This window comes from Colletotrichum graminicola (genome assembly GCF_000149035.1).
Source record: "Colletotrichum graminicola M1.001 genomic scaffold supercont1.53, whole genome shotgun sequence".
NCBI classification, from domain to species: domain Eukaryota; kingdom Fungi; phylum Ascomycota; class Sordariomycetes; order Glomerellales; family Glomerellaceae; genus Colletotrichum; species Colletotrichum graminicola.
This window is the reverse complement of record NW_007361057.1, coordinates 275,237-299,852: the sequence shown is the minus strand read 5'-3', so window position 1 is coordinate 299,852 and position 24,616 is coordinate 275,237. Positions and strand designations below refer to the sequence as shown.

At 50.0% G+C, this 24,616-nt stretch overlaps 8 protein-coding genes across 8 annotated transcripts; 5 read left to right on the top strand and 3 right to left on the bottom strand.

Annotated features, from left to right (window-relative positions):
- Nucleotides 1–3,568: 3,568 nt before the first annotated feature.
- On the top strand, nt 3,569–4,756 carry GLRG_09916 (mannitol dehydrogenase domain-containing protein; the record flags this gene model as incomplete). Its single annotated transcript, XM_008100601.1, has 1 exon — nt 3,569–4,756. One exon carries the CDS (start codon nt 3,569–3,571, stop codon nt 4,754–4,756), a length of 1,188 nt encoding a protein of 395 aa, XP_008098792.1.
- Nucleotides 4,757–5,745: 989 nt separating this feature from the next.
- Nucleotides 5,746–8,620, top strand: GLRG_09915 (coatomer WD associated region; the record flags this gene model as incomplete). The annotated part of the gene is made up of 5 exons (XM_008100600.1): nt 5,746–5,763; nt 5,913–6,882; nt 6,932–7,347; nt 7,400–7,563; nt 7,618–8,620. 5 exons carry the CDS (start codon nt 5,746–5,748, stop codon nt 8,618–8,620), a joined length of 2,571 nt encoding a protein of 856 aa, XP_008098791.1.
- Nucleotides 8,621–9,061: 441 nt separating this feature from the next.
- Nucleotides 9,062–10,534, bottom strand: GLRG_09914 (uncharacterized protein; the record flags this gene model as incomplete). The annotated part of the gene is made up of 1 exon (XM_008100599.1): nt 9,062–10,534. One exon carries the CDS (start codon nt 10,532–10,534, stop codon nt 9,062–9,064), a length of 1,473 nt encoding a protein of 490 aa, XP_008098790.1.
- Nucleotides 10,535–11,203: 669 nt separating this feature from the next.
- GLRG_09913 (short chain dehydrogenase) lies at nt 11,204–12,263 on the top strand (the record flags this gene model as incomplete). The annotated part of the gene is made up of 3 exons (XM_008100598.1): nt 11,204–11,734; nt 11,802–12,024; nt 12,088–12,263. The coding sequence occupies 3 exons, from the start codon at nt 11,204–11,206 to the stop codon at nt 12,261–12,263; spliced, it is 930 nt and encodes a 309-aa protein (XP_008098789.1).
- A 1,973-nt stretch (nt 12,264–14,236) lies between these two features.
- Nucleotides 14,237–14,845, top strand: GLRG_09912 (infection structure specific protein; the record flags this gene model as incomplete). Its single annotated transcript, XM_008100597.1, has 1 exon — nt 14,237–14,845. The coding sequence occupies one exon, from the start codon at nt 14,237–14,239 to the stop codon at nt 14,843–14,845; it is 609 nt and encodes a 202-aa protein (XP_008098788.1).
- A 219-nt stretch (nt 14,846–15,064) lies between these two features.
- On the bottom strand, nt 15,065–16,566 carry GLRG_09911 (glycosyl hydrolase family 28; the record flags this gene model as incomplete). Its single annotated transcript, XM_008100596.1, has 3 exons — nt 15,065–15,837; nt 15,893–16,017; nt 16,070–16,566. 3 exons carry the CDS (start codon nt 16,564–16,566, stop codon nt 15,065–15,067), a joined length of 1,395 nt encoding a protein of 464 aa, XP_008098787.1.
- Nucleotides 16,567–18,847: 2,281 nt separating this feature from the next.
- GLRG_09910 (uncharacterized protein) lies at nt 18,848–19,414 on the top strand (the record flags this gene model as incomplete). Its single annotated transcript, XM_008100595.1, has 1 exon — nt 18,848–19,414. One exon carries the CDS (start codon nt 18,848–18,850, stop codon nt 19,412–19,414), a length of 567 nt encoding a protein of 188 aa, XP_008098786.1.
- A 762-nt stretch (nt 19,415–20,176) lies between these two features.
- Nucleotides 20,177–21,268, bottom strand: GLRG_09909 (short chain dehydrogenase; the record flags this gene model as incomplete). Its single annotated transcript, XM_008100594.1, has 3 exons — nt 20,177–20,377; nt 20,432–20,545; nt 20,690–21,268. The coding sequence occupies 3 exons, from the start codon at nt 21,266–21,268 to the stop codon at nt 20,177–20,179; spliced, it is 894 nt and encodes a 297-aa protein (XP_008098785.1).
- Between the last annotated feature and the right edge of the window lie 3,348 nt (nt 21,269–24,616).

Sequence of the window (24,616 nt, the reverse complement as noted above, 5' to 3'; positions counted from 1 at the left end):
TAAGCACCACCCATTTCTCCCCACTCAAGAAACATAGAGCCGGTCTGAGTGGAGGTACTGTCTAACCTACATTACGTGGGGAAATACAAGTTCGAGCATCTTCCACATGTGTTCTGTCCCAGTTTTCTCCTGCCTCACAAAGTATGGTGCACATCGTACATACTGTGTAGCTGAACTGTCATCGCACGCCACAGGGCCGCTTTGGCGTAACCAGGCCCAGCGAGGTGACACAGCAAATGAGCTCACGGTGGCTCTTGATTGAGCCATCGATGATGCATCCATTTGCTACGTGTGGCGAGAAGAAAGAGAGGATGAAAGGGGAAACACAGAGGGTACACTAGTAAGAGGAGCGATACAGCTAGCCGTCAGGGAATCGTTCCCAATATCTCACCAAATCGACGTTCAGGTTTGGGAACAAGGGAGAAATCTCACTCGGCCGTGCCGGCGCCCTGTTTTGGCTTGTTGGTGGAGGGGAGAGCTACAGCCGTTCGACTGCAAACAGGGTCCCAAACTGAGAACAAAGAATGTGGGAGTCCAGCCGTCGATGTCGTGTCCTCCTCCCGTCGTTCCGCCTTCCGTTTGCCCATACCCATCCAAACGATGAAGTGTCTGTCTAGCTCTGCATTGCATAATCAACCATTGTGTCGACGAATCAACCAATCGAGGCCGCGGGGTTTTTCTTTCTCTTCCGAGAGGCAGCCCGTTCCGACATTCGGCCAGCAAGGCCCGCCCCCTGTTGTTTCCTCGCTCTGGGTGCAGAGTCCAGTCAATCGCGGTGACATACGACTTGTCTGTTTTTTCCCATCACCCGTGCGGCGCTCGCGGCTGGTGAATGGTGCTCCAACCTCGGGCCCCCTCCATCAGCCAAGTGTCAGCGTCGCCCCGAACCTCCGCTGCAATCGGCCCCTTCGGTCACCGCCAGCGTCAACAAAGCGAGCAACAGACCTTGACTGGGCAAGGGCGACAACAGTGGCCTCGTCTCGACGCCTCGACAAATCACAGCCCTGCGTTTGTGAGTGGTATCCCTGCCAGGCGTCGAGACGAGCAGACATGCCCGACAAAAAGCCGCCGGCCGTAATCCATATACGAGAGATTTACGGTAATCCGTCCCGTTTCGTGGCTAAACCTAGCTAAGCTTCCGACGACATGGGAACAGGCACAGCATGACCGAACAGAGTGGGAGGCTGGAGTGGAGGCGCAAGCCGTCGAATCCACCGAAGAGGGGCCATGGAATGCTGTCCCCTGATTTGACCAAGGATCCATACTCAGGTCTCACGATCGATAGAATGCCGCCTTCATCAACTTTTCTGACGAGCTTGCGGTTCATTGTCGGAGGTGGCATCGCATGGATGGGTGGCTTGCGCCGAGTCGCAGACCGACCCTTTAATCAATCACTCAAGTGCCCACCAGGCGACTCATCATCTATTGAGTACTGACTGCGCGTACAGCTCATAACACACCTAGATGTCTCGCGGTGCCTCGTCAATGTCCCACCGCTCCCACCGCTCCCTCGGCCCTTTGGCGGGCCGTTAGTCCATTTACTGTATCGTGAGGCGGCGCTGCGATATTGAGGAACAGGCCACGGAGGCGCCAATCCCCGGCATACTCATAGTGCGACTTTATCGGCAACAGGTTGCTGATCCATGCTTCGTGGTCGGAGAGCCCATGATAAGGAAAGAAATGCCTCTCGCTGACCATGGTAGCCCCTTGGAGCAATGCTAACATTCCCTGTTGCACTGGCTCATTGGCAAAGTACATGCAAACGACTCGACGGTTATTTCATTATTGCACTTGCTATAGAGTTACTGGTCAACAGTCGCTGCGGCTACCCGAGGTCGCCACATATCTTATGCTTGTTGTACTATGTATATTTAGATTCCGCGGTTCCAGACTGGATGTTATTGCCATGGCAGTCATAAATTTCCGTTCAGCCTATGCACCTATCCCCCGCGGACCTTGGCGGGGTGGACCTGGATTGAATGAACGTATAGCATTGCCTTTTGGCCAAAGGCGGCATCCTGTGGACAGGTAACAACGGCAACGATGGGAAGTCATCAACGTCTCGATTGATCTATTTCGGAGCGATGATACTCTCATGCTAAGGCAGGGAGGTATTGAGGCACTAAAGGATCTCACTGTATCTCACTGTGTCGTTTTTTTGGACACACACGCACCCATACATACGCACACACCATTATAGGCCTAGACACACCTGTCCACAGATTTTAGCACATGCCAGGCTCGTGATGGTCCACGGGTGACCATTTTGGCTTATCATCTCTCTGCCCCTCCGAAGGGTCATTCACTTCCTCTGGCGCAGTGAGGCCATTTTTGCCTGATGAGTGAGCATCAACAAGGTTCGCTCCTCTTATAATTCAAATCAGCTCCAGTAGGCCCGTTGAATATAGGCTTGTCACATGTTGCAGCCATGTCCAATACGTAGTATGTATGTAATGATGTCTCGACATCTATTGACCGACCGGCGGTTGGCCGCAGACAAGAAAATGAATGGTGACTCAAATCGACAAAAGGAACTGATGGATAAAGAGAACCGTCATAGACTCATAGGTAGTACCCCATGAAATCTGACAAGCCGTCCGACCATTGTGGTCTTGCACCTTTCCCCTTGGTGTTCCCCTTGGTGTTCCCCTTGTGCCATAGCCCTCCCCATTCATCCACAATCTGCGTCCCAACCCAGTACAACGGAGGAACTGCACCCCCTCCCTTCACCCAAGTTGCATCCCCAAGTCCAGTATGACCTGCGCGCAAGTGGTTTTTTCCATGATGTACCCCCCTACCCCTCTGTGGAGATAAGTGGGCTGTACACCTCGCTGACAAGATGCTCCATGCTCGTTGGCTCAAGGGGCCATGGCGCCGATGCTGTTTCAATGAAGCGGAGCCTTTCGGACGGGCGACGGATTGGCCTACGAGCAAAGCCGCTTGTCTATTCGCAGTAATGCCTAGAAATAATGGGGATGATGGCATGGCCGAAGGTGGAAAGGAGGCGTGGGAGGGAAGTGTCTAGTATGTATGGGGATGCGACGTTATGTCATGGCTTCAGGGCGGTCCTTGACACACCTCACAGCGTGATGCCCGGCCAGAAGTACAGTGTACCTGTACGGAGTACTGGATGAGTTCAGTGTGAAATAGAATGCTCAATGGGTACGTATCTTGACGTAGTGAGGTTGTGGGGCAAGATACGTACCCTCATCATCACACACGACGTATCGCATGGGTCCCCTCCACTGCCCTGGCTTTCCTATTCCAGCCGACGGCCCCATTGTAAATGAGCATTTCACACGTCAAGGCTACCTATCCTATGGTGCCGTCCTCGAGGCAGTCGCACTCTTATCACATCGTGGTGGCCCTTCTCGTGAAGGCGACACTCTCAAAAATATAAGTAAACCCTTTCCCCCGTCCCTCTTGTTTAACTCTTTTCATCACTTTCACACAAATACATCATTTTCTACATTATTGCAATCTGATTAACTTTGCAACACCATTCTCGCTTTCAATTATCAATCTTCTCATCCTATACCTACTCACATCCTACATATACATACCCATCATGTCGACACAACAACAAACCAAGAAGGCCGTCCACTTCGGCGCCGGTAACATCGGCCGTGGATTCGTCGCCTGCTTCCTCCACAACTCCGGCTACGAAGTCGTCTTTGCCGACGTTGCCGATGCTCTCATCAACAAGCTTAACGAGACCCCCTTATACCGGGTTATTGAGGTCGGTGCCGAGGGCACCAGCGAGAACACCATCACAAACTACCGCGCCATCAACTCAAGAACTCACGAGGCCGACCTGATCGAGGAGATTGCCACCGCTGACGTTGTCACGTGTTCCGTCGGCCCGAACATCCTGAAGTTCATCGCCCCTGTCATCGCCAAGGGTATCGACAAGCGACCCAGCAACCTGGCCCCCATTGCTGTCATTGCCTGCGAAAACGCCATTGGCGCAACCGACACCCTTGCTGAACACATCAAGGAGCCGCGCAACACTGCTCCCCACCGCCTGGAGGATTACCACACGCGCGCTCGCTTCGCCAACTCTGCCATTGACCGCATTGTTCCTGCACAGGATCCCAATGCCGGCCTGGACGTGACGCTCGAGAAGTTTTACGAGTGGGTTGTCGAGCGCACTCCCTTCGAAGAGGTTCCTAGCATTGAGGGTATCAACTGGGTCGATGAGCTCGCTCCCTTCATCGAGCGTAAGCTGTACACTGTCAACACTGGTCACGCTACTGCCGCCTACCACGGATACAACCGCAGCAAGCGCACCGTCTACGATGCTCTTCAGGATAAGACTATCATGGCTGAGGTCCGCAAGGCACTCGAGGAGACCAGCAACTTGATCATTAGTAAGCACGGCATCGACGAGAATGCGCAACGCGAGTATGCTGCCAAGATTATCCGCCGCATTGGCAACCCCCATTTGGAGGATGCTGTCGAACGTGTTGGACGTGCGCCGCTCCGTAAACTCAGCCGCAAGGAACGCTTCATCGGTCCTGCCGTTGAGCTTGCTGAGAAGGGTCAGGACTGCTCCGCGCTACTTCGCGCAGCTGAGATGGCATTCCGTTTCCAGGATGTCGAGGGCGACGACGAAAGCAAGGAGCTTTCCAAACTGATGTCTGAGAACGGTCCCGAGGATGTTGTCGCCAAGGTTTGCGGCATCCAGCCCTCGGAGAAGATCCATCCTATGCTTGTCGAGGTCGTCCGCAAGGTCCAGGCCGACAGCGAGGAATGACTACACGTGAAGCTATGATGATTGTAACGACTAGCATTGGACCTATTTGGAGTTTGGCATATATCATGGGATGCAGGCGTGGTGTTTGGGATTTTGGGTCAGCGCTGATTATGCGCACGGTATCTTGATATTCACACCAGTATTGTTACGAGTTTTTGAAATATCAGGTCTTCAATATTTGAGAGCTAAACTATGGATTTTTCCGCTTGCTTGTGAATAGTAAAACTCTTAAGAACTTTGTTTCCTTCCACAACTAACACGCATGAGGAAATGGAATGCGTTCGCAAATACGGAGTACCAAAATTGTAAATGAATCAAATTGTTAATCATGCAGCAAATATCGTCAAATAGACGGTTAGTAACGTTGATACCATACCATTAGACTGCTTTAGCTGCTGAGTTTCGGGCTATTGGCCACCACCCCGGTTGTCATTTCACCTCGTACAGCCCTTAGTTGATAACTACCCTCATCGTGAAAGGAATATTCTCATCGTGGCGTGGCGGGAGGAAAATGAAGCAGAGACAGAGCAATCGTGGATCTGTGGCTGGCAGAGTGGAAGTGGCTGGGACGATAAGATAAGGAAGCGCAACTGGCAAGTCTACGTGGCTCAAAGTGTCTGTGCCTAAGGCAAAAGCCACATCACTCAGGCACCAATCAGCTCCTGAACCTCGAGCGGTAGGGACACATCTGTTGAAGCTCGAAATACCGACTCGGCCAAAATTGCGACTGCCAACAGCTCTGGAAGCCATCAATCCTCACGACACACGCTCCTGAGGCCCCCCCCTCCCCCGACTCTCCCTCTGCGACCGGCTTCCAGCGGCCCTTTCTAATATTCCTTCAATCTTCCGATCAGTAGGACTGAAGCGCATGATTCCCTCTCCCGAACGTCCTCATTCAGCGCAAGAACACCCCCCACTTCGCTTCTCGAGGACAGCATCGCATTTTCTTCAACTTTCTCCCTTGCTGGCATAACGTATAGCTGGTCACCATGAAGGTCGACGTGAAGGTAGGCACCATCTCGATTGAACCAAAATCTCTTATGCCTTCGCATAGATAGGAGCTCTGCTGTCCAGGCGCCTTGCAAGTTGCAGCTCTACAGCTTCGGCCAGTCTGTAATCCTCTGAATAGCTTCAGTAGGCTGACCTATTCGTTCAGCGACAATTGTTCGCCCGCAGCGAGCGGGTGAAGGGTATCGACTTCCACCCCCAAGAACCATGGATCCTCACCACATTGTACAGCGGCCACGTCTACATCTGGTCGTACGAGACGCAGCAGATCGTGAAGACATTCGAACTCACCGATGTCCCCGTCCGAGCCGGTCGATTCGTCGCAAGAAAGAACTGGATCGTGTGCGGTTCCGATGACTTTCAGATCCGTGTCTACAACTACAATACATCGGAGAAGATCACTTCGTTCGAGGCTCACCCGGACTACATTCGCGCCATCGCCATCCACCCCACACAACCTTTCGTGCTGACCGCCTCTGATGACATGTCGATCAAGCTTTGGGACTGGGAAAAGGGCTGGAAGTGCGTACAGGTCTTCGAGGGCCATGGACACTACGTTATGGGCCTCGCCATCAACCCCAAAGACACCAACACTTTCGCCTCGGCCTCCCTAGACCGCACCGTCAAGATTTGGAGCCTCGGCTCTGCGACACCCAACTTTACCCTCGAGGCCCACGAGGCCAAGGGTGTCAATCACGTTGACTATTACCCGCACTCTGACAAGCCCTACCTTCTGACGACGTCTGATGACCGCACTGTCAAGGTCTGGGACTACACCACCAAGTCGCTGATTGCCACTCTTGAGGGTCACACGAATAACGTCTCATTCGCGTGCTATCACCCCGAGCTGCCAGTCATCATCTCCGGCTCCGAAGATGGGACCATCAGGATATGGCACGCCAACACCTACCGATTCGAGCAGTCTTTGAACTACGGCCTGGAGCGCGCATGGTGTGTCTCTTACCAAAAGGGCAAGCAGGGCGTCGCTGTCGGTTTCGACGACGGTGCCGTCGTCGTGAAGCTAGGTCGCGAGGAACCCGCTGTGTCCATGGACGCATCAGGAAAGCTTGTTTGGGCTCGTCACAACGAGGTGGTTTCCGCCATTATCAAGGGAGGAGGTATGTTGCGGCGCTTCTGGCCTTGCAGTACTGTTACTAACCGATATAGATGCTTCTATCAAGGACAACGAGCCCATCTCCTTGCCCGTCAAAGAGCTTGGTACCTGCGAAGTATACCCCTCGACCTTGGTGCACAACCCGAATGGCCGATTTGTCGCAGTTTGCGGAGACGGCGAGTACATCATCTACACAGCCCTAGCGTGGCGTAACAAGGCTTTTGGATCTGCACTGGACTTCGTTTGGGCGTCCAAGGAGAACACCAACGACTTTGCCATTCGAGAGTCGGCGACCAGCGTCAAGGTCTACAAGAACTTTGTCGAGAAGGCGGGCGGTCTTGATGTCGGTTTCCAGGCCGAAGGCTTGACTGGTGGCGTTCTTCTTGGTGTCAAGGGCCAGGGTGGCATCTCGTTCTTTGACTGGCAGACTGGAGGCCTTGTCAGGCGGATCGAGGTTGAGCCTAGAGAGGTATGCTCACTGTTTGATGCGCTAATTGTTTCACGAAGCTAACACGGATTAGGTGTACTGGTCTGACAGCGGCGAGCTGGTGGCTCTAGCTTGCGAGGATACTTTCTACGTCCTGCGGTTCTCGCGCGAGGCCTACGTCGAGGGTGTCCAAAGCGGCCAGGCTGACGAAGACGGCGTCGAGTCGGCTTTCGAGGTCATCACTGATATCAACGAAAGGTATTTGATGCTGCTTTGTTATCTGAAAAAAGGATGGAACTGACACGAGTACAGTGTCCGAACGGGAGAGTGGGTGGGCGACTGCTTCCTATACACCAACAGCACCAACCGATTGAATTACCTTGTGGGTGACCAGACATACACTGTGTCTCACTTCGACCAGTCTATGTACATCCTGGGCTATATTCAGCGCGATTCGAGGATCTACCTGGCCGACAAGGATGTCGGTGTCACCTCTTTCGCGTTGTCCCTGCCCGTCCTCGAGTACCAGACCCTAGTCCTTCGCGACGAGATGGAAACTGCGCAGGAGCTTCTGCCCACGATTTCTGCGGACCAGCTCAACAAGATTGCGCGCTTCTTGGAAGGTCAGGGCCACAAAGAGATGGCGCTGGAGGTCGCTACTGACCCTGAGCACAAGTTCGAGCTGGCTCTCGCACTGGGCCAACTGGACACCGCTCTTGATCTGGCTAGAGAAGCAGACGTCGAGCACAAGTGGAAGACTGTCGGTGACGCTGCGCTTGCCGGGTGGCAAGTGGCCGTGGCACAGGAGTGTTTTACAAACGCAAAGGATCTTGGATCCCTGCTCCTTCTTTACTCATCCACGTCGGACCGCAGCGGGCTTTCAAGACTTGCCGAGCAAGCGCAAGAGGCCGGTGCCCACAACGTCGCATTCAGCTGCAAGTGGCTTCTGGGCGACGTTGCTGGCTGTATCGAGATCCTTATCAAGACTGGTCGCTTGGCCGAGGCCGTTCTCTTCTCGCAAACATATAAGCCTAGCTTGACGGCAGACGTCGTCAAGGAATGGAAGGATAACCTCGAGAAAAACAAGAAGGGCCGCGTCGCTAAGATGGTCGGTGTCCCAGTAGAGGACGAGGAGCTGTTCCCCGAGTGGGACGAGTGGCTGCAGCTCGAGAAGCAGGGCGGCACGGCGCCTGAGGCGATCGAGGTCAAGAAGGTCAACGGCACAGAATCACCCGAGGTCGCAGAGGAAGAAGCGGACGAGGCCGAGGAGGAAGTCCACGAGGAAGAGGCCGAGGCGGAAGAGGATGAGGAGTAGGAAGCCGTGTGCTCGGCGTCTCAAAACGCAACTTGATAAGGGATAGTGCGGGGATCGCAAAAGGCCTAGATGTCGAAGTTTTGGTCCTGCCTCGACGGGCGTTGACGGTAATGATCATGCCTTGAAAATAAATGGAAGCTGCTTTTTTTCGTACGTCATTGCTGCTGCTGCTGCTGCTGCTGCTGTGATGAAATCCGGAGATACCCTGGCCCTACACATTGCGGTCTGATAAATTCTTTTCGAAAAGCCTGTGCTCGGCCATTAACTCGAGTGTCATCGAGGCGAGTCAGACTAGTCTTGTCTAACGTGAGCATTGCTGTGCATCTAATCTGGACAAGACTGCTGACTTCGCTGATAGAAGAGTGAGTACCTCTAGAGTCCATACAAAGTTACACAGCTGTGCTTCCTTGGATGGCTGACTGCCCGGGCTACTTTATTTGTTCAATAGATCAAGCTGACCTTGCCCTTCGAAGACGTCCTCAAAGCCCAGTCCTCGACTCTGTCAATTCCCCATAAGCTGGTCAAAAGATGCCTCGTGAACTCATCCACCTCTGCCGCCGCCATCTCCCGCAAGAGGCTTTCCGCGTGTACCGAAGGTATAAAAAAGTCTGGCTCCCCGCCGTCTTTCCGGGCCAAGTCCTTGCGACGCATGGCCGCCCATTGGGGCGCCGACGTCGCGTCCCACAGCCCGGCTCGAGCGGTGAACTGAGCGAAGCCGGCGCACTCGCCCCAGCGGCCCTTGAGGGCGTAGTAGACTCCGATGGCACACGATACGATGATCCATGTACGGCGGATGGATTCGGAGAGAACCCAGAGTTTCCAGGCCATGAGGTCCGTTTCGAACGTATCTTGACGCGCGTGCTGATCACTGCTGTCCTCTGTTGCCGCCGCCGCCGCCACAGCTGCTGCCGAGGTGGCGACTTCCTGGGAGGCTGAGAGGCTGGAGTTATTCGAGTAGAACTCGGAGGACCGGGGCATCCGGGCCTGCGAAATAGAGTCCACGTCCGCGAGGGCGGACTCCCAGAGCTGTTTGCACCATAGGTCCAGAGTGGGTAAAAGGTCCTCGGCGGCGGCGCGCTGGCTCACAGAGCCGTCGTACAGGCGGATGACGGTGTACACGTACAACGCGTGGACGCGGGCCAGATGGTCTTTCGTCTCAAGCATCGTGGCGGAGGGCGTGCCATCGAGGCTGACAGCAGGCTGGCTGGCCACGAGGGCCGCGGCGCGCTCGTCGAGGATGCGGTAGACGAACGTTTCGTTCTGGGGCGTCTTGGCGTAGTACGCCGAGGCCGCGGTGAAGGCGTCCTGGATGCAGGTGGAGAAGTGGCCGCTGTCGACGTACAGGCTGCGGTGGATGAAGGGGTTGTGGCCTTCCATGACCCAGCGCCGGACCCAGGCTTGCTGGCCTCGGTTGAAGTTGGTCATCACGGCGACAGGGTAGCTGTCCTGGGGCGGGGTGGGACAGTGATCGATGCGCCATGTCGAAGGAGCGAGGAACCACTTGCTCTCGGCGAGCGAAGACGCGACTGGTTTCTTGGCGTGCTGTGGGATGTGAGTCTGAGTCGTGGGCTGTGGCGGGCTTCTAGCGGGTAGGAGTTGTGGTGCGGCGAATCCCGAGGCGGCTTGGGGGCTCGGTGCAAAATCCAGGCCCGTCCACGGCATGCTCCAGGCACCAGTCGCAAGACTTGCGGCATCGATTATCAACGTGTCCGCCATCATGTTCAGGTCGGGCTGTTGTGCTGGAGGATCGGGGAACGGCCCCTGACGTTGAAGATGCCGCCGCCTCTGTGTTGCAGGGTATCGGCAGTCTATGTCCCTGTCATCGCAGCGGCTGCATGAGGGCGCTCCCTTGTCGCAGCGGCGTTTTGATTCTGTACAGGCTATACAAGCCTTCTGCTTGGTAATCCTAGCCATTCTTCCCCTTTTTTTTTTTTCTAAAATCGGTCGATGAGGGTATCGAATACTGTAACAATAAGTGAAGCCTGCATGCACGGCCGAGGACCTGGACGAGTAGCGTTTTGGGATACTCGCAGCGGTTTGTCATCAAGACCTGTCTCCGCGACTAAGAAATAATCAAATGCATTGCGGGAATGATGGGCATATTTGTCAGCCGTCAGACACGCGAGCGCACGCTGTCGGATGCGGTGTCAGCATAAGCAGCCGGGCCCCCACAAGCGCCGGTGCGGGTTTTGCGGGTTTTGCGGGTTTCGGGCGGAAGACTTGCGGAAGAATTGCGGGAAATCAGCGGGAGCCGTAGCCGCAACATGATGACTTACCAGCCGGAGCCAGACCATCATCTCGGATGGATCATCCCGTATCATGACAAACACTGGGCCTTTGTTGAGAATCTAGCGTGGCACCACTCTGCGGGGCCGAGACGATAATCACGAATGACTGCCAAAGCCTAGCCACGAAGAAAGGATATAAAAAGGATAGTTGTCTCCGTGGGCATTCTACAATTTCAAAATCCAACATCAGTACCTTATCCTTTACTCTCAACACTAGACCATCGATCCCAATTGACATCTTGTTAACGAAGCAAGTGGTTGAATCCTAAAACGTCCCACCAGCCAAGAACTCACAATGGACCCATTCTCATCCGTCGCAAACTCCAGCTCCCCCTTCCAAACTGGGATGAACTTCACCAAAACGATCCACAGAAAGCCTTACTCAGCCATCTTGCCTTCCCGTTCGGAGCTCTCTCAGAAGGGGCGCACAATCCTCATCACTGGTGGCTCCGCGGGTATCGGCTTCGCCATTGCCCAGAGCTTTGCACAGGCTGGAGCGAAGCGCGTCATCATCCTTGGCCGTCGCCAAAACCTTGTTGATGAGGCCGTCTCCAAACTCGAGAAAGAGTACCAGGGCGTTCAGTTCAGTGGGTTCCCGAGCGATGTGAACGACCTCGGAGACAACGAGAAGCTGTGGAAGGGCTTCGAGGAGGACGGGACCGTCATCGATGTCCTGGTGCTTAACGCCGCCAAGATAGCCAATGATGGTTCCATTCTGGCTTTGGGGAGGGACTATGTCTGGGACTCCTTTACCATGAACGTCCGCTCGCTCTTGGACCTCTCGGAGAGGTTCTACAATCAGAAGAATGGCGAGGGTCGTCAAAAGGTACGTTTCACCATGTCTCTATAGAAAACAGTGCAACGCAACCGATTGACTAACACTCTCTTTCCAGTTTCTTGTCAACATATCGACCGAGGCCATCCATAACTTTCAGAAATCAGGCCCTTGGCCTGCTTACAGCGCCAGTAAGAACGCCGGAACGCTCCTGATCCAGATGATCGCCAAAGACACGCCGCCCGAGAACATGCAAATCATCAACTTCCATCCGGGGTTGGTTCGAACCTCCCCCTTCATCGACGCTGGAGTCCCAGAAGATCGTCTTCCGTTTGATGACGGTGAGCCTTTTCATAAAACAGCATGGCCTGGGGGCATCATTGACTAATTATCTTCGCCTGCAGTTTCTCTGTCTGGAAACTATGCCGTCTGGGCCGCGTCCGAGGAAGCGCGCTTTCTGCATGGCCGCTTCGTCTGGTCGAAGTGGGACGTCGAGGAGTTGAAGACGGGCGACATAGGGAAAAAGATCCGGGATAATGATCATTACCTCAAGGTTGGTGTTGTTGGGCTTCAAGAGTAATCTATCACGATAGCTCCACACATTACTAGGACTTCACAGTAGCCGCCTCGTGTTTCATATTACGTGGTGTTTCATTCATTGCTCGCATTACCTCACTATATACAGAGAAACATCTGGAGGCAAACAAGTAGTTGGGAAGTTAGAATACTGTAGTATTTTCGGGACCAATTATGGCAGACTCGTCACTGTTTAGTATCTTATCCAATGTTACTCTTTGAATTGGAATGAATCGGGGGGACCCCTTCCAGCCAATTTCGGATCTCACGCAGCGCATCCAGGTCATTTTGGGGCCGAGAGCTGTGCACCGCTTCGTCGAAGCATTCGTAAGTACGACCAACGCTATCCAATCTTTCTCCCTTGTAGCGGCACGAACCAAAGTCGATGATAACCCATGTACATCCGTTAATCAAAATATTGCTGGGGTTTAAGTCGTTATGAACAAGTCCGAGTGAATGTAGATGCTTTATGCCGTCTTCAATGTCATCCAGTTGTCGGCCGTGGTTACCGACACCTTGGCGAGTTGTACTGAACTTCCTTTTCATGAAGCCATGCGGATTGACTGCTTCTATCAGTGTCTTTTCGTATTTTGCGAAGCAGATACCGACAATTCTGCCGTCAAAGACTTGGCAACCCAGGTATCTCGCGATGTTGGGATGTGAATTTTGCTTTAGTAGTTCGCAGACTTAACCCTCAGCGAGAACGTTGTACGCGATGTTGTTCTTTTGAGGGCTGTGATGAATGCGATCATAAGAGAGGAGACTTGGCTTCTTGATATATGTATTCGATGGCAGCGGTTTGGGCGCTTGTGTGGAGGTTGGTACGAAGAGAGGGCTGTAAGCAGCGACGGGGATCAAAACCTTAGTGGTAAGCTGGTTTATACTGAGATTCGATAATTGGGAGCCACGGGCCTTGCCGATTGCATGGTAGATATCTTTGCTGTCCCTGTAGACAACAAGGGTCTTGGACGTTCATGGTGCCGTGCAACAACTTGCTGATGAAAGGGTTATTGATAGATACAACCTAAGATGCATTCTAAGCGAAGATCAAGTTGAAATACTTCTGATGCAGGTTACATGATGTGAACTTGTGGCTCATGCGATGTGTAGTGCTTGTGATTCATGACAATTGCTGTGAAGTCAGTCAAACCAATGGGTACAAAAGTGGCTTGTTATTTCTAAGTGGGAACTCAAATAGGTTTAGTATTAGGCCGGTCTGCACTCGTTCTACTTTGTTGCATCCCCCTAGGGCTAGGAAGAAGTATACTTAGGTAGGTATTTTAGAAAAGATACCTATGCATGCAGTATGCAAGTGACATGAAACAAAAACCGAGGTTCGCACGCCTTTGCTGTCTTGTTGCATCTACACTTGACTGTTTACATCCTAGCTCATAAGCATCTCTAGGTGCTTCGTCATCTTTGGTGGGCTGTTTACAGACTACAACAGACACCTGATAATCGGATGGAGAGACAGGGGGTAAGAGCAGGTTGTTTCATTAGACTAGACGTTTATCATCGTGTTTAGTAATTAAAACTAGTATCAGAAACACAGATAGGGGGAGCTTCAGCCTAACCGGAAGATCTTTCGACCCCCTGGATTGTGACCGGCGCTCCTTCTTCGTCCGCAGCTATTCACCGCACTGACACTGTCACCTACAAGGCGTTTAAATCTTGGCAACACTTATGATCCTGAGAAGCCTAGCTGAGCACTAGGTGAAGCGCGGAGTTGGGCGGCGGCGGCGGGGTTCAGCCAGAAATCCCAATTTTCATGCTTGAAATTAAGCTTCGAAACAGGAGTTAGGGGCAATTTTCAACCTCAGTGGTACTTAAAGAGCCAAATACCGCGCTTCCCAACACCCCATGCTCCTTCATCTTCCCAGCTGTAAATCAGTATCCAAGACGATATCGAGTCCTCACGCTCTATTTACTGCCAACATCACAGTCCTTACCATCTTTATTCTCGTCCTTCGTCCCACAATGTATTCCAAGACCGCCCTTGTCGCCGCTCTCGCTGGCTCGGCCACTGCCGTCTTTGATGTCAGACCAGAGCGCATCCGCCGTGAGGTACTCCCCCGTCAAACCGACATCGCTGCCGACCCGTGCCTCAACGTCCTCAACACAGTCTACGCCAACGCGCCCACTCCCCCTCCTAAGATTGTCTCCTACGAGATGACCGCCCCTCATCAGACCGACCCTTGTAGTATCACTGTGCCTGCTGAGCTCAGCGCCGAATACGCCAGCTACACCTCGGAGGTCCTCAGCTGGGTCGACGCCAACTCGGCTTCCATTCAGTCTGCCTTGTCCGTGTGCTCTACAATCACCGGCATTTCTGCCTCCATCCCTGTCTGCTCGGCCACAGCAGGTAGTGCCCGAAGCGGTGCTACCGCCTCTGGTTCTTCATCTCCCAAGGCCACTGAGGGTGGTGACTCACCTGGGTCCGGAACTGGTACTGCCGCAGGTAGCAATGCCACCGGGACCCAAAACAGCCCTTCGCAAGTCACCCCGAATGCCGGGCCGCGTGAGACGGGTATGATGGCTGCTGCGATTGTTGCCGCTGGGTTCATTGGCGTCGCTGCTTTCTTGTGAACAGGGTCAAATCATGATATTGTGCCACTTGGACAAGTCATGGCCCCGTGGAAAACACTCAAGACTATACACGCGTTTCTGGACTCAAAATTATTTACAAGAATGTAAACATTGACTTTCATCTCCTATACATTGATCCTTTACTGAGATGTAGATAGAGGAGCCTGCGGAGCCAAGTCTTTGGTTTCGGAAATAACCTTACATCATAGTACCCTATGCCTACTCGAATGGTCTGACCTTCCAAGGCGTAGCCACTGCCAAAGGTGTAGTGCACGTTGCCGCCAGCGCGGCTTTGGCCTCAGAGCTATTGGATGATATGCATGGTGTGCCGATGTCACCCTTTACACCGTCGCAGAGAATGACAGGGTCACCGCCACAAGGGGTGGTAATGTTGAAGTTCTTGAACTGGATGTTGTTGCAGACGGCGCTGGGGTTGGTCGAGCACGTCAACTTGGCGACGGCTCGACCGTACTTGCCGCTGGTGTATCCCGAAAAGTTCTCAAAAAGGATGTTGCTAATGTTCATCTGCGAGGGATACGCCGCGCAGGTAGACGAGTTGACGTTGAAGTAGCATGAATCAATAAATGCCGTATACTCGTTATTGGCCTGCCAGAAGTTCCGGAAAGTGACGTTGTCGATGAATCCATAGCCAACGTTAGGACCAGCCCAAGTCTTGAGGCGAGCGCCATGCTGACCGTTGAGCATCCACACGTTTTCTATGACGACATCCTGCACGAAACTCTTCTCGCCAGCGTACTGTCCCAAGGACCCGATAGATTGGCCGTGGGTGCCGTTGCAATACATGGTGTCGACGTGGACATTCGTCGCGTTGGACTTGGGCGAGAAGCAGTCGTCGCCAATGTTCACCCAGGCGCGCTTGACGCGAACGTCTTCGACGTTGAGCGAATCGAAGAAATCGGTATTCTTTGGCTCAGCAGTATGGTTGTTGGTCTCGGCAGTGACGATGACATCAGTAAAGGAGATGTCCTTGGCTGAGGATTACGTTAGCGGTGCTGGGAAGAAGTTTGAAGCCATTGCGTAGCTTACAAGTGACGATAAAGGTAGTCCAGCACGGGGAGTCCTTGAAGTGAATGCCCTCAATTGAAAGACCTGTCGCGTTCTCGGCGTAGAAAAGAACAGGACGGAGGTAAGCGTTTGTCGGATCCAAAATCCTTGGTATTGTTAGTGATGTTGTCAGTGGCCGAGGTCCAATACACGACTTACTCGAGGCCAGAAAATTCGTTCCACCATCGCTGACCGTTGCCGTTAAGCACACCCTCCCCATACAACTTGACGTCCTTGCCTCCCCACTTCCAAAACATGATGGAGTTCTGGAAGGGATGATGGAAGGCGTTGGCTTGCCAATACGGTGTGTCGTTGGTGAACTTGATCTCGCCCTCCCAGTGGACGTGTACATCGTTGAGCCAGGTAAGGTCAAGAGGCTTGCCAATGATGAAGGTCTTGTTGGCGGGGAGGTACAGAGTACCGCCGTTGTTTATCTGCTTCAGACCCTCGAGAAACTCATCGGAGACATCATCGAGATCGTTTTCAGAGGCGCGGGGTGTGACGGTCTTGCGATGGCAGTCCAGACCGCGCTTCTCGTATGGATGCTTCTCACGGAACTCGGCGACGTTGCGCGGGACACCGGCCGGAATCTCAGCCGAGAAGGCGAGTGCGCTGCCGGCAACTGCCAGATTGACAAGAAGGGATAAAACTCTCATGGCTGCGTATGTAACTTGGGCGTGAAGGAAACACGCGCGTCTGCAAGATTGGCAAGTGGGTAGGTAGCCAAAAGTACAGCCCTCTTGGGAGATGTGGTTTGCCTTTTCGTCTTGAATCCTGGAGAGCGAGCCTCCTCATATACTTACACCGCTTGGCAATGGACCTGCACCGCCAAGACAAAGCCTATGTCACCTCCCCCCTCTCTCCAACTCTGGGCTACCGTCAATGGCCGACAGCATGTTCTCTCAAAAGTGCTCAACTTTTCAATACAGCCAGAGATACATGGCGGAGGAGTAAGAAATTAGCTGGGGCAATATCGAGCTAGGCTTGCTCCGCATGTGTAGGTATATAGAAATGACTAGGATGCACTGCGGAAAGGAGAAACAGCATGGCCCATTCCACCAATCACGCCATCGTCTCGTTTCTATTCAGCCTCCATATCAGCCTCCCCACGTAGAAAACATACCACTGCATAGGTTCTACCAGGGCCTTACGGTAGAGGACCAATCTTAAACCCATCGTGGTGAGGCGGGAAGTTGGGGAAGATGGGGACGAGCGATCCCAGTTGAGGGGAATTTGGGGATTGTGGAGCTAGCCTGCATTCTCTTTCATGGGTCAGATGTGCCTTGGGCTCTATGCCAGCGATTGATTGATGGGATTTTCCCACCGTGGTCGCCGGATAACACTAGCCAACAGTTACATGGATTCCACATGCGTCGCTAGCCTTCAGTCCCCTAGCCGAAGATCCGTTTTCCCCGGTGATCCATCACTCTGTTCAAACCCCTCTTCATCAAATAGTAATACTGGACTACCTAGGTGATCAGACGCAGCTGGGAGGTTTAGTTGCAAGATTCCATGATACTGTGTTTTTACCTAGAAACCTTCTATTGTGCTGAGTATTGGGCATGATACTTATGCTGTGTTTTCCCGACTGTGTTAAAGTATTATCATTGTATCATTGCGTACTGTGCGACCTCGAGAGAGATCGCCTTGGCAACGCACTTTAGTGATCAACATTTGCTAGGTGAGCGAGCTTGCGTTTTCATTTTGCTTTTGCGGGCTTGGTACGCTAACTTGGATCAGGGAAGTACATGTAAGGGGGGAGATGTTTAGATTGGATAAAGATATCATGGTGGAAAGGAATAACTCAGTCTCACCCGGTTCTTTCACTTTAATCGAACTACTACAGAGCATTTTATGACTATTTAAAGCCTGAGAATGGCAATATAAGAAGATTAGGGGCTTTCGATCACTTGTCAGTTGCTTAAGATTTACCCTAATTAAAGTCATTCCTCTGACTAGTGGTAACATTAGGCCGGCCAAATGAGGCATATTTTAATATTGCTTCTAGGTTATTGGTGGTTGCGCTGCGCACTGCTCTTCTGGAGTTCCCTTATATCCTATACGCTATCAGTGCCTTGATGTTTCCGTGCGAGACTATGTGGAGGATGAACTTCGGAGGGAAGAGCGTGGAGGTTTAGCAAAGGAAGGGGATCTGTTATTTTGCTGATGCCGCAAAGCTTCACTCGTCTTGTCGACTTCTAGGCTGCTTAGCCACTTGGAGTCTCTTGGCAAGAACCGAAATCACTATTGTATGGCGATTGCCGAGGACACTTGTGAACAGGGCGTTTAACACACATTCCCAACAAGAGTTCAGAAATAAATACCGTTTAGCCCGAGTCTCAAGTCGGGTGTAAACACTGCTGGGAGATAGAATATTCAAACGGTTGACTCATAAAATGACTGGAGCCAGCTACCAAACGTTGATATCATTGGAAGTAAGTGTCAAATCCCATTGAGGCCTTACTGACAGCCTGAAAATCGTCGTACGAGGGCATCACCAGTGACCGGGATGCTATTGCATCAAAAAGGTTGGAAGCCTTCAAGGTAATATTAACCAATTGCCCCCCCTAGGGCTGATAAAGGGCTTTTTGTGGATCAAAAACATTAAGCTTAAACCATAAGGCTGTAAGTTAGCTATCCAGGTATGTTTGACTCACAAATGGAGTTGCGAACCAGAATATGCTATAACTCAACGTTGTACTGCGTATCCACGAGCCATAGTAAGAAGCGATGGTCAGAATTCCTTTCTCCGAAACATCAAGGTCTCCTACCTATAAGTAGGAAATCTCCCAGCTTGGCTCCTGTTGTTTTTTCTTCCCTTCTTCAATAACACATCTCACACTGCACTTCCATTACACACTTCACATACTGCACTTCCACTACACTTCACACACTATTCAAATCCATTGACGCATAAAAACAACAGAAGCCACCAAAATGCGCTTCCAGCTTCTCATTCTCCTCGCCATGGCCGTGGCAGCCCTCGCTTCCCGAGGACCCCCCCCTGTCCGCCCCATCCGAGAATCGAAGGACCCGGGGCTTTGCATCAAGCGCCTTGAGACTTACCCTAGACGCGCTCGCCCGTGGGTCGACATCCTCGGCGGGCATTGCCTTCAGTCACGCACCTACAAGGTCAAATATGGCCCGCACAAAGGCAGCTTCTTCTTCGAGACATGCTGCAAAGACAAGAACGACAACTACGCCGAGCCGACATTCGTAAACGTGGACGAGTGCGTCGTCTTTGATCCCGCCAAGGGTCAGCTGAGCTGGAACAACCTCAACAGCAAGAAGATCCGCGACCACTGCAGTAAGTGCAGGCTCGAACAGGTCGACAAGCCGGAGCAGGGCCAGACCGCGGGTCCTTACCTGAGCTGCGAATGTGCGAAGGACGACAAGACAACTGTCAAGGCCAAGATTTTCCTGGGCACCGATGGCCGGAGTGCCAAAGAGCCCAAGGACTCGTTCTGGGTCAACGAGAAGGGACGACTCTTGTGCAAGAAGTGAGGCGTTCAGAGGCATCAACGCGTCTCAAGGATTAATACCTGCATCATTCTGGATTGTCTTGGGGACGTTATTCGCCATGGGTACTTTGAGGGTGGACCCTCATCGTGGTTTTTGATGGAAAGGGCAACGGCGATGCAACGGAGGAACATGTTGCATCTGAATAATGATTAATGATATGGGAAAAAGCCTTCGGTACAAATACTCTGTTGGAAAAGCAATGGGGCGGCGATGCAGTGGAGGACCATGATGCATCGTAAGGAGTTTGAGTGACGTGGGCAGGGGCCCTTCAGTCCAAATATTTTATCGGCGAACCGACAAGGCGTTAATCAATACAACTTCCATTGATGGGACCAAAACACTCATTTCCTTCCCTGTGTGAGAAACATGCGCAGAGGAACCAAGCCATCTGCCCATCTACGTGAGCCTAGCTAATTTACGAAGCCAAGGCACGATCAGGGGATGGATATCTCGTGGCTCACACGGGGGTTGAGGCTGGAACGAGGTAATATGACTCACAGTCGATCTCAGCCACCGTGTGGGAAGCCGCAAGGGTTGTATTTTTAAGCTTCAAAGTCTTTGATATTATTTGATATGCTATTGGTAACAACGACTCTATGCACAAGTCTATGCCTGCGTTACCACACAACAGGGTACGTCTATTTGACAGGTTACCTCCCTGTGCCGTTGAGCCTTGTACTGCCAAGTCCATGCGCAAGACTAAACGGCGGCTGAAGCCATCAATGTCATCTGGGAAAAAGTCAATTAAGCGGAGGCACAGTGTCCACCGTCGACGCGTAGGTCTGCACCGGTCATGAAGGAGCTTCCCTCGGACAAGAGGAAAACGGCCGGGGCCTTGAAATCCTCGGGTGTACCTAGGCGCTGCAGCAAGGCTCCTCTCATCCACGTCTTCTCGACATCGGGCTCGGCTTGCAGGAGTTGGTCGGTCATGGCGGTTCTGATGTACTGGGGTTGTTGTGTTAGTCACAAAACGGGAAACACGAAGAAGATGCCACTTACACCAGGGGATAAGGTGTTGACACGGATGCCGTATTGGCCCCATTCCTGGGCGAGAGATCGGCACATCTGCTGAACAGCTGCTTTGCTTGTGTTGTAGGCGCTGCATGTCAATCCCTGCCAAGGGTGATTAGAGCAACACTCGACTCGACAGGTCCACATACCCCCCCGCGAAAGTGCGGTGAAGCAAGAGGAGGAGGAGGAGGAGGAGGAGGAGAAGAAGAAGAAGAAGAAGAAGAAGCAAGAAAGTCAAAAGCTTACTCGATTGGCGATCTCGCCCGACATGCTCGAGATGAGCAGAATACTGCCCTTGCTCTTGCGGTTGACGAGGATGCGGGCGGCGTGCTTGGCCGTCACGAAGACACCGACGACGTTGACCTTTTGTATCCGCTCAAAATCGGTGACGGGGTAGTCAAGGGCGGGGATCTTTTGCTGGATGCCGGCGCAGGCGATGGCGCCCCAGAAGGGGGCGCCGCGCTTGTCTGCGTCGTCGGCGATCTCCTCGAAGACGTGCTGAGTGGCGAGCTCATCGGTGATGTCGCACTTGTGGTATGTGATGGACAGGCCGTTGGCCGTGGCGAGCTTGTTAAGGTGAGCCCACTCGACGGGTGAAGGCTCGGAGAGGATATCGAGACAGGCGGCGTGGCCTCCGGCTTCGAGGATGGCGAGCGCGAAGGTGATGCCGAGGCCGCGGCCGCCGCCGGTAACAACAATGGTCTTGTTGGCGAGGGAGAAGAGTTGGGGTGTTGTGATGGAGGATGCGAGGGGGCCTTTGGCCTTTGGAAGCGGATAGACGGGCTCAATGGGGAGGTCCATATCGCCAACTGTTACGGGGGGCATCTTGACTGAGGTGGTTTTTTGGGGGGGTATCTACAAGAAAGAGAACGACAAGGTGGATGTACTACGAAGGGAAATGGCCGCAGAGATACTACGGTTCACGGGCAAACACGTCTAGACGGAGCGAAGTCGAAGGCTTGTAAAGTGAACCGACGGTAGGAGACACGAAACAACAATAAAGCAACATTCACATTACCAGTCGCAGGGTCCTTGCACTAGACTGGACTGCTTTTGTTGTCTTTTTGAGACAGCGTTCGGCATTGGAACCCACGGCACTTCTCCTTGGTGACTGGTGGGGGAAGTTGGAGGGTAAGTGTAAGCGCACTTGGCGGAACGAATGTCCGGACATGCCAGATTGACGAAGGGGGGGGGGGGGGGGGATGTGGAACCAGGAGAAGCACTCAGAAAGCCTGCTGATGTAGAGAGGGAAGGCCAAAGGTGTCAACTGAAATCGGTGGATGTAAAAGAAGATGTAGGTGTAGAGCAGAGGGATGATTTGTCTGTCCATCCGAGTTCACGTGGGCTACCGTAGGTACTTGGGTATCTTGCCAACAACTACGGATACTTTGCGGGGAAGAAAGCTGAGACGGTGAATGGATAAGTAGTATTAGTACCGTCTACACTGGTTAAATCCGCCTTTAGCTACTGCACGAGCTAACGGCAAGGGGTATTGCGGCCGCTGTAATAGGTATAGTGTGCTAGCAGAAGCAGGGGCCTAGATGTAGCAAAAGCAGGGGTTAGTTATGTACGTTAGAAGCAAATTAGGTGGCAAGGGCTAGCAAACAAACTTTAAATTAGTATTAGATTTCCTCTTATTCTTCTACACCTTGCTATATTTCCTATGGCCTTATTAAACTGCCTCTAATAGCTTACTAGACGTCTTTAGCTAGAGATATATACTCTTAGTAGTTATTATTTATATTAACGTTAGTTATCTTTTTCTTATTAATTTCTTTTATTTCCTTCTTTATATAGGCTTTATAGTTAAAGTTATCCTAACTATCTTATAATATCTTCTTATTTAGTATGTCTTTAATCTAAATCTTATTAATATTACTCCTATCTAGATTTATACTAATCCTATACTAAAGAAAGGATTACTAGACTATATTACCCCTTTTAGATAGGTAATAAGTAGCTATTATAATAGTATAAGTAACTATAATACGTTTTATTAATATAGACTACTTAATAAGTTAAATTAGCTAAAGGGGCTTACTAGGCTAGTAGGCTGCTTACTCCTTTTACTATATATACTTATATATTACTTTAAATAACTACTACTTAAAAGGCTTATTAATAGTAGTATTTAGAGGTTAAAAGAGAGAGGTTATACTAAGCAGTATAAGGCTTAGTATAACGTAATAAAAGTAAAGTTATAATAGTATTATAGGGGTCTTATAAAAAGTAGTAATATCTATAACTAATAGATACTCTTACCCTACTATAAAAGGGAAAAGTTCATAAGTTAGCTACTACCTAAGGAGATATTTATTATTATAGGCTATATTATTATACTTAACTATTACCTTATTACTATATAAGTTACCCTTATATACTATAAGGTAGCTACTAGGCTAGCTATAAAAAATTAACTTAGGTAGTAGCTATTAAATCCTATTAGTAAAGATATAAAGGATTAAGGTAGCTTACTACTTACTCTAGCCACTATAGTTAGTCTTACTAGCTATAGATTAGGCCCCTTAGGCTGCCTAAGTTAACCTATTAAGATACTTAAAGGGTATAAAGGTCTTATTAAAGTTAACAATACAGTTAGAGGGAAATTAGAGGCCACTAATAGGCTAGTAGGCTAATAAAGGCTAACTAACCTGTTAGTTAAAGTAAAAGAAGTTAGTAATAATAATAAGGTACTTAGTAAGTAGCTTTAAGGCTTACTTTATAAGCTAGTAGTGTAAAATATACTATTATATAGTAAAGCTAATAAACTAGCCTATAGAGAATTAGTGTTATAGGATAATAACTACTTAACTAAAGGGCGCTATCTAAGACTAGGTGGCAACAGCTGCCTAACTATCTTAAGGTTAGTATAGTGTTTTAGGGAGTAAGGCGTATTTAGCTAGTAATAGCCTTACAAATTATAAGAGAATAGTTCTTTAAGATTTAGCTTCTATATAATATAAGACCTATAATTACTAATACTTCTTTATAATTTTAATAGTCTATTATAATTCTAAATCTTCTTTTTTATAGGTTAAGAAGCACTACTATAGCTAAATAAGAAGGGGAATAGATACTAATTCCTAAAGGATAGGTAGTAGATACGTTACTATAATTAGACTAAGCCTAATATAAGGCCTTAAAGCAGAGGATTATAGAACTAGAACGTATAAACTAGGAATAAGCTAGTAGGGGAGAGAAATAGCGTTATTAATAAAGCTTTAGTAAGTCCTAGTTAAGTTTTAACTAAGACTTTAACTATAAGGAAATCTAAAAGCTTTACTTATATTTAAGCCTATACGCCTAGAAGGTATAGGTTAATAACTTAAAGGCAGCTATTTAGGCTACACCTAAGAAGTTCTAAAAGCTATATAAATATATCTTATTAGCTTAGGCTTATATAGATAATAATTATAAGGTTTATTAGGATTATTATCTTAACTTACTTATAAATAAGGAATAACCTTTAGTAAAAGACTATAATTATTTCCTAAAGTAGACTAAAACACTATTATAAAATATAGTCTATTAAAAACTAAATATTATAAAATTAATTATATTAGCTTAATAAAAAGAAAATTAAGACTTAAAGTAATTTTATACTTATTTTAATTCTCTAGAAAAAGAATTTATAATAAAGCTAGAAAAAAAGTGTAGTTTTAAATATTTCTATTAACTTACTAGTAGTTTCTAAGAAGTAATTAGATAAAATATACTTAAGTTACTAAAGACCTAAGTAGAAATAGTAAATATAGCCTAATAAGTTTAAGGAACGCTTTATAAAAATAAATCTAGTACTTTTAGTAAGAGAAATAAGAGGAAAATAGCACTAAAACGCTAATATAATATAGATTTAATAGACACTAGTCTAACTCTAAAGTAATTTAAGTTTAATTAAGATAAGTAAGATATTACTTATTATAATTATAACTAGAAGGGGTATATTTTTTTAAACTACTTAGAACTAAAAAAACTAAGGAACCTTTTTACTAATAGTAAGACTAAAGCCTAGGCAGCTATAGTTTTACCTATAGTAAGAAAGAAGGAGGGAAAAGGCAGAGGGGTAAAGTAGACCTTATGTCTTTACTCCTCTCTAAAGTAGGGATAATACTTTATTTTTATATTAAAATATAAGTAAAAAGTAGAAGACATATAGTAGAAATATTTACTAAC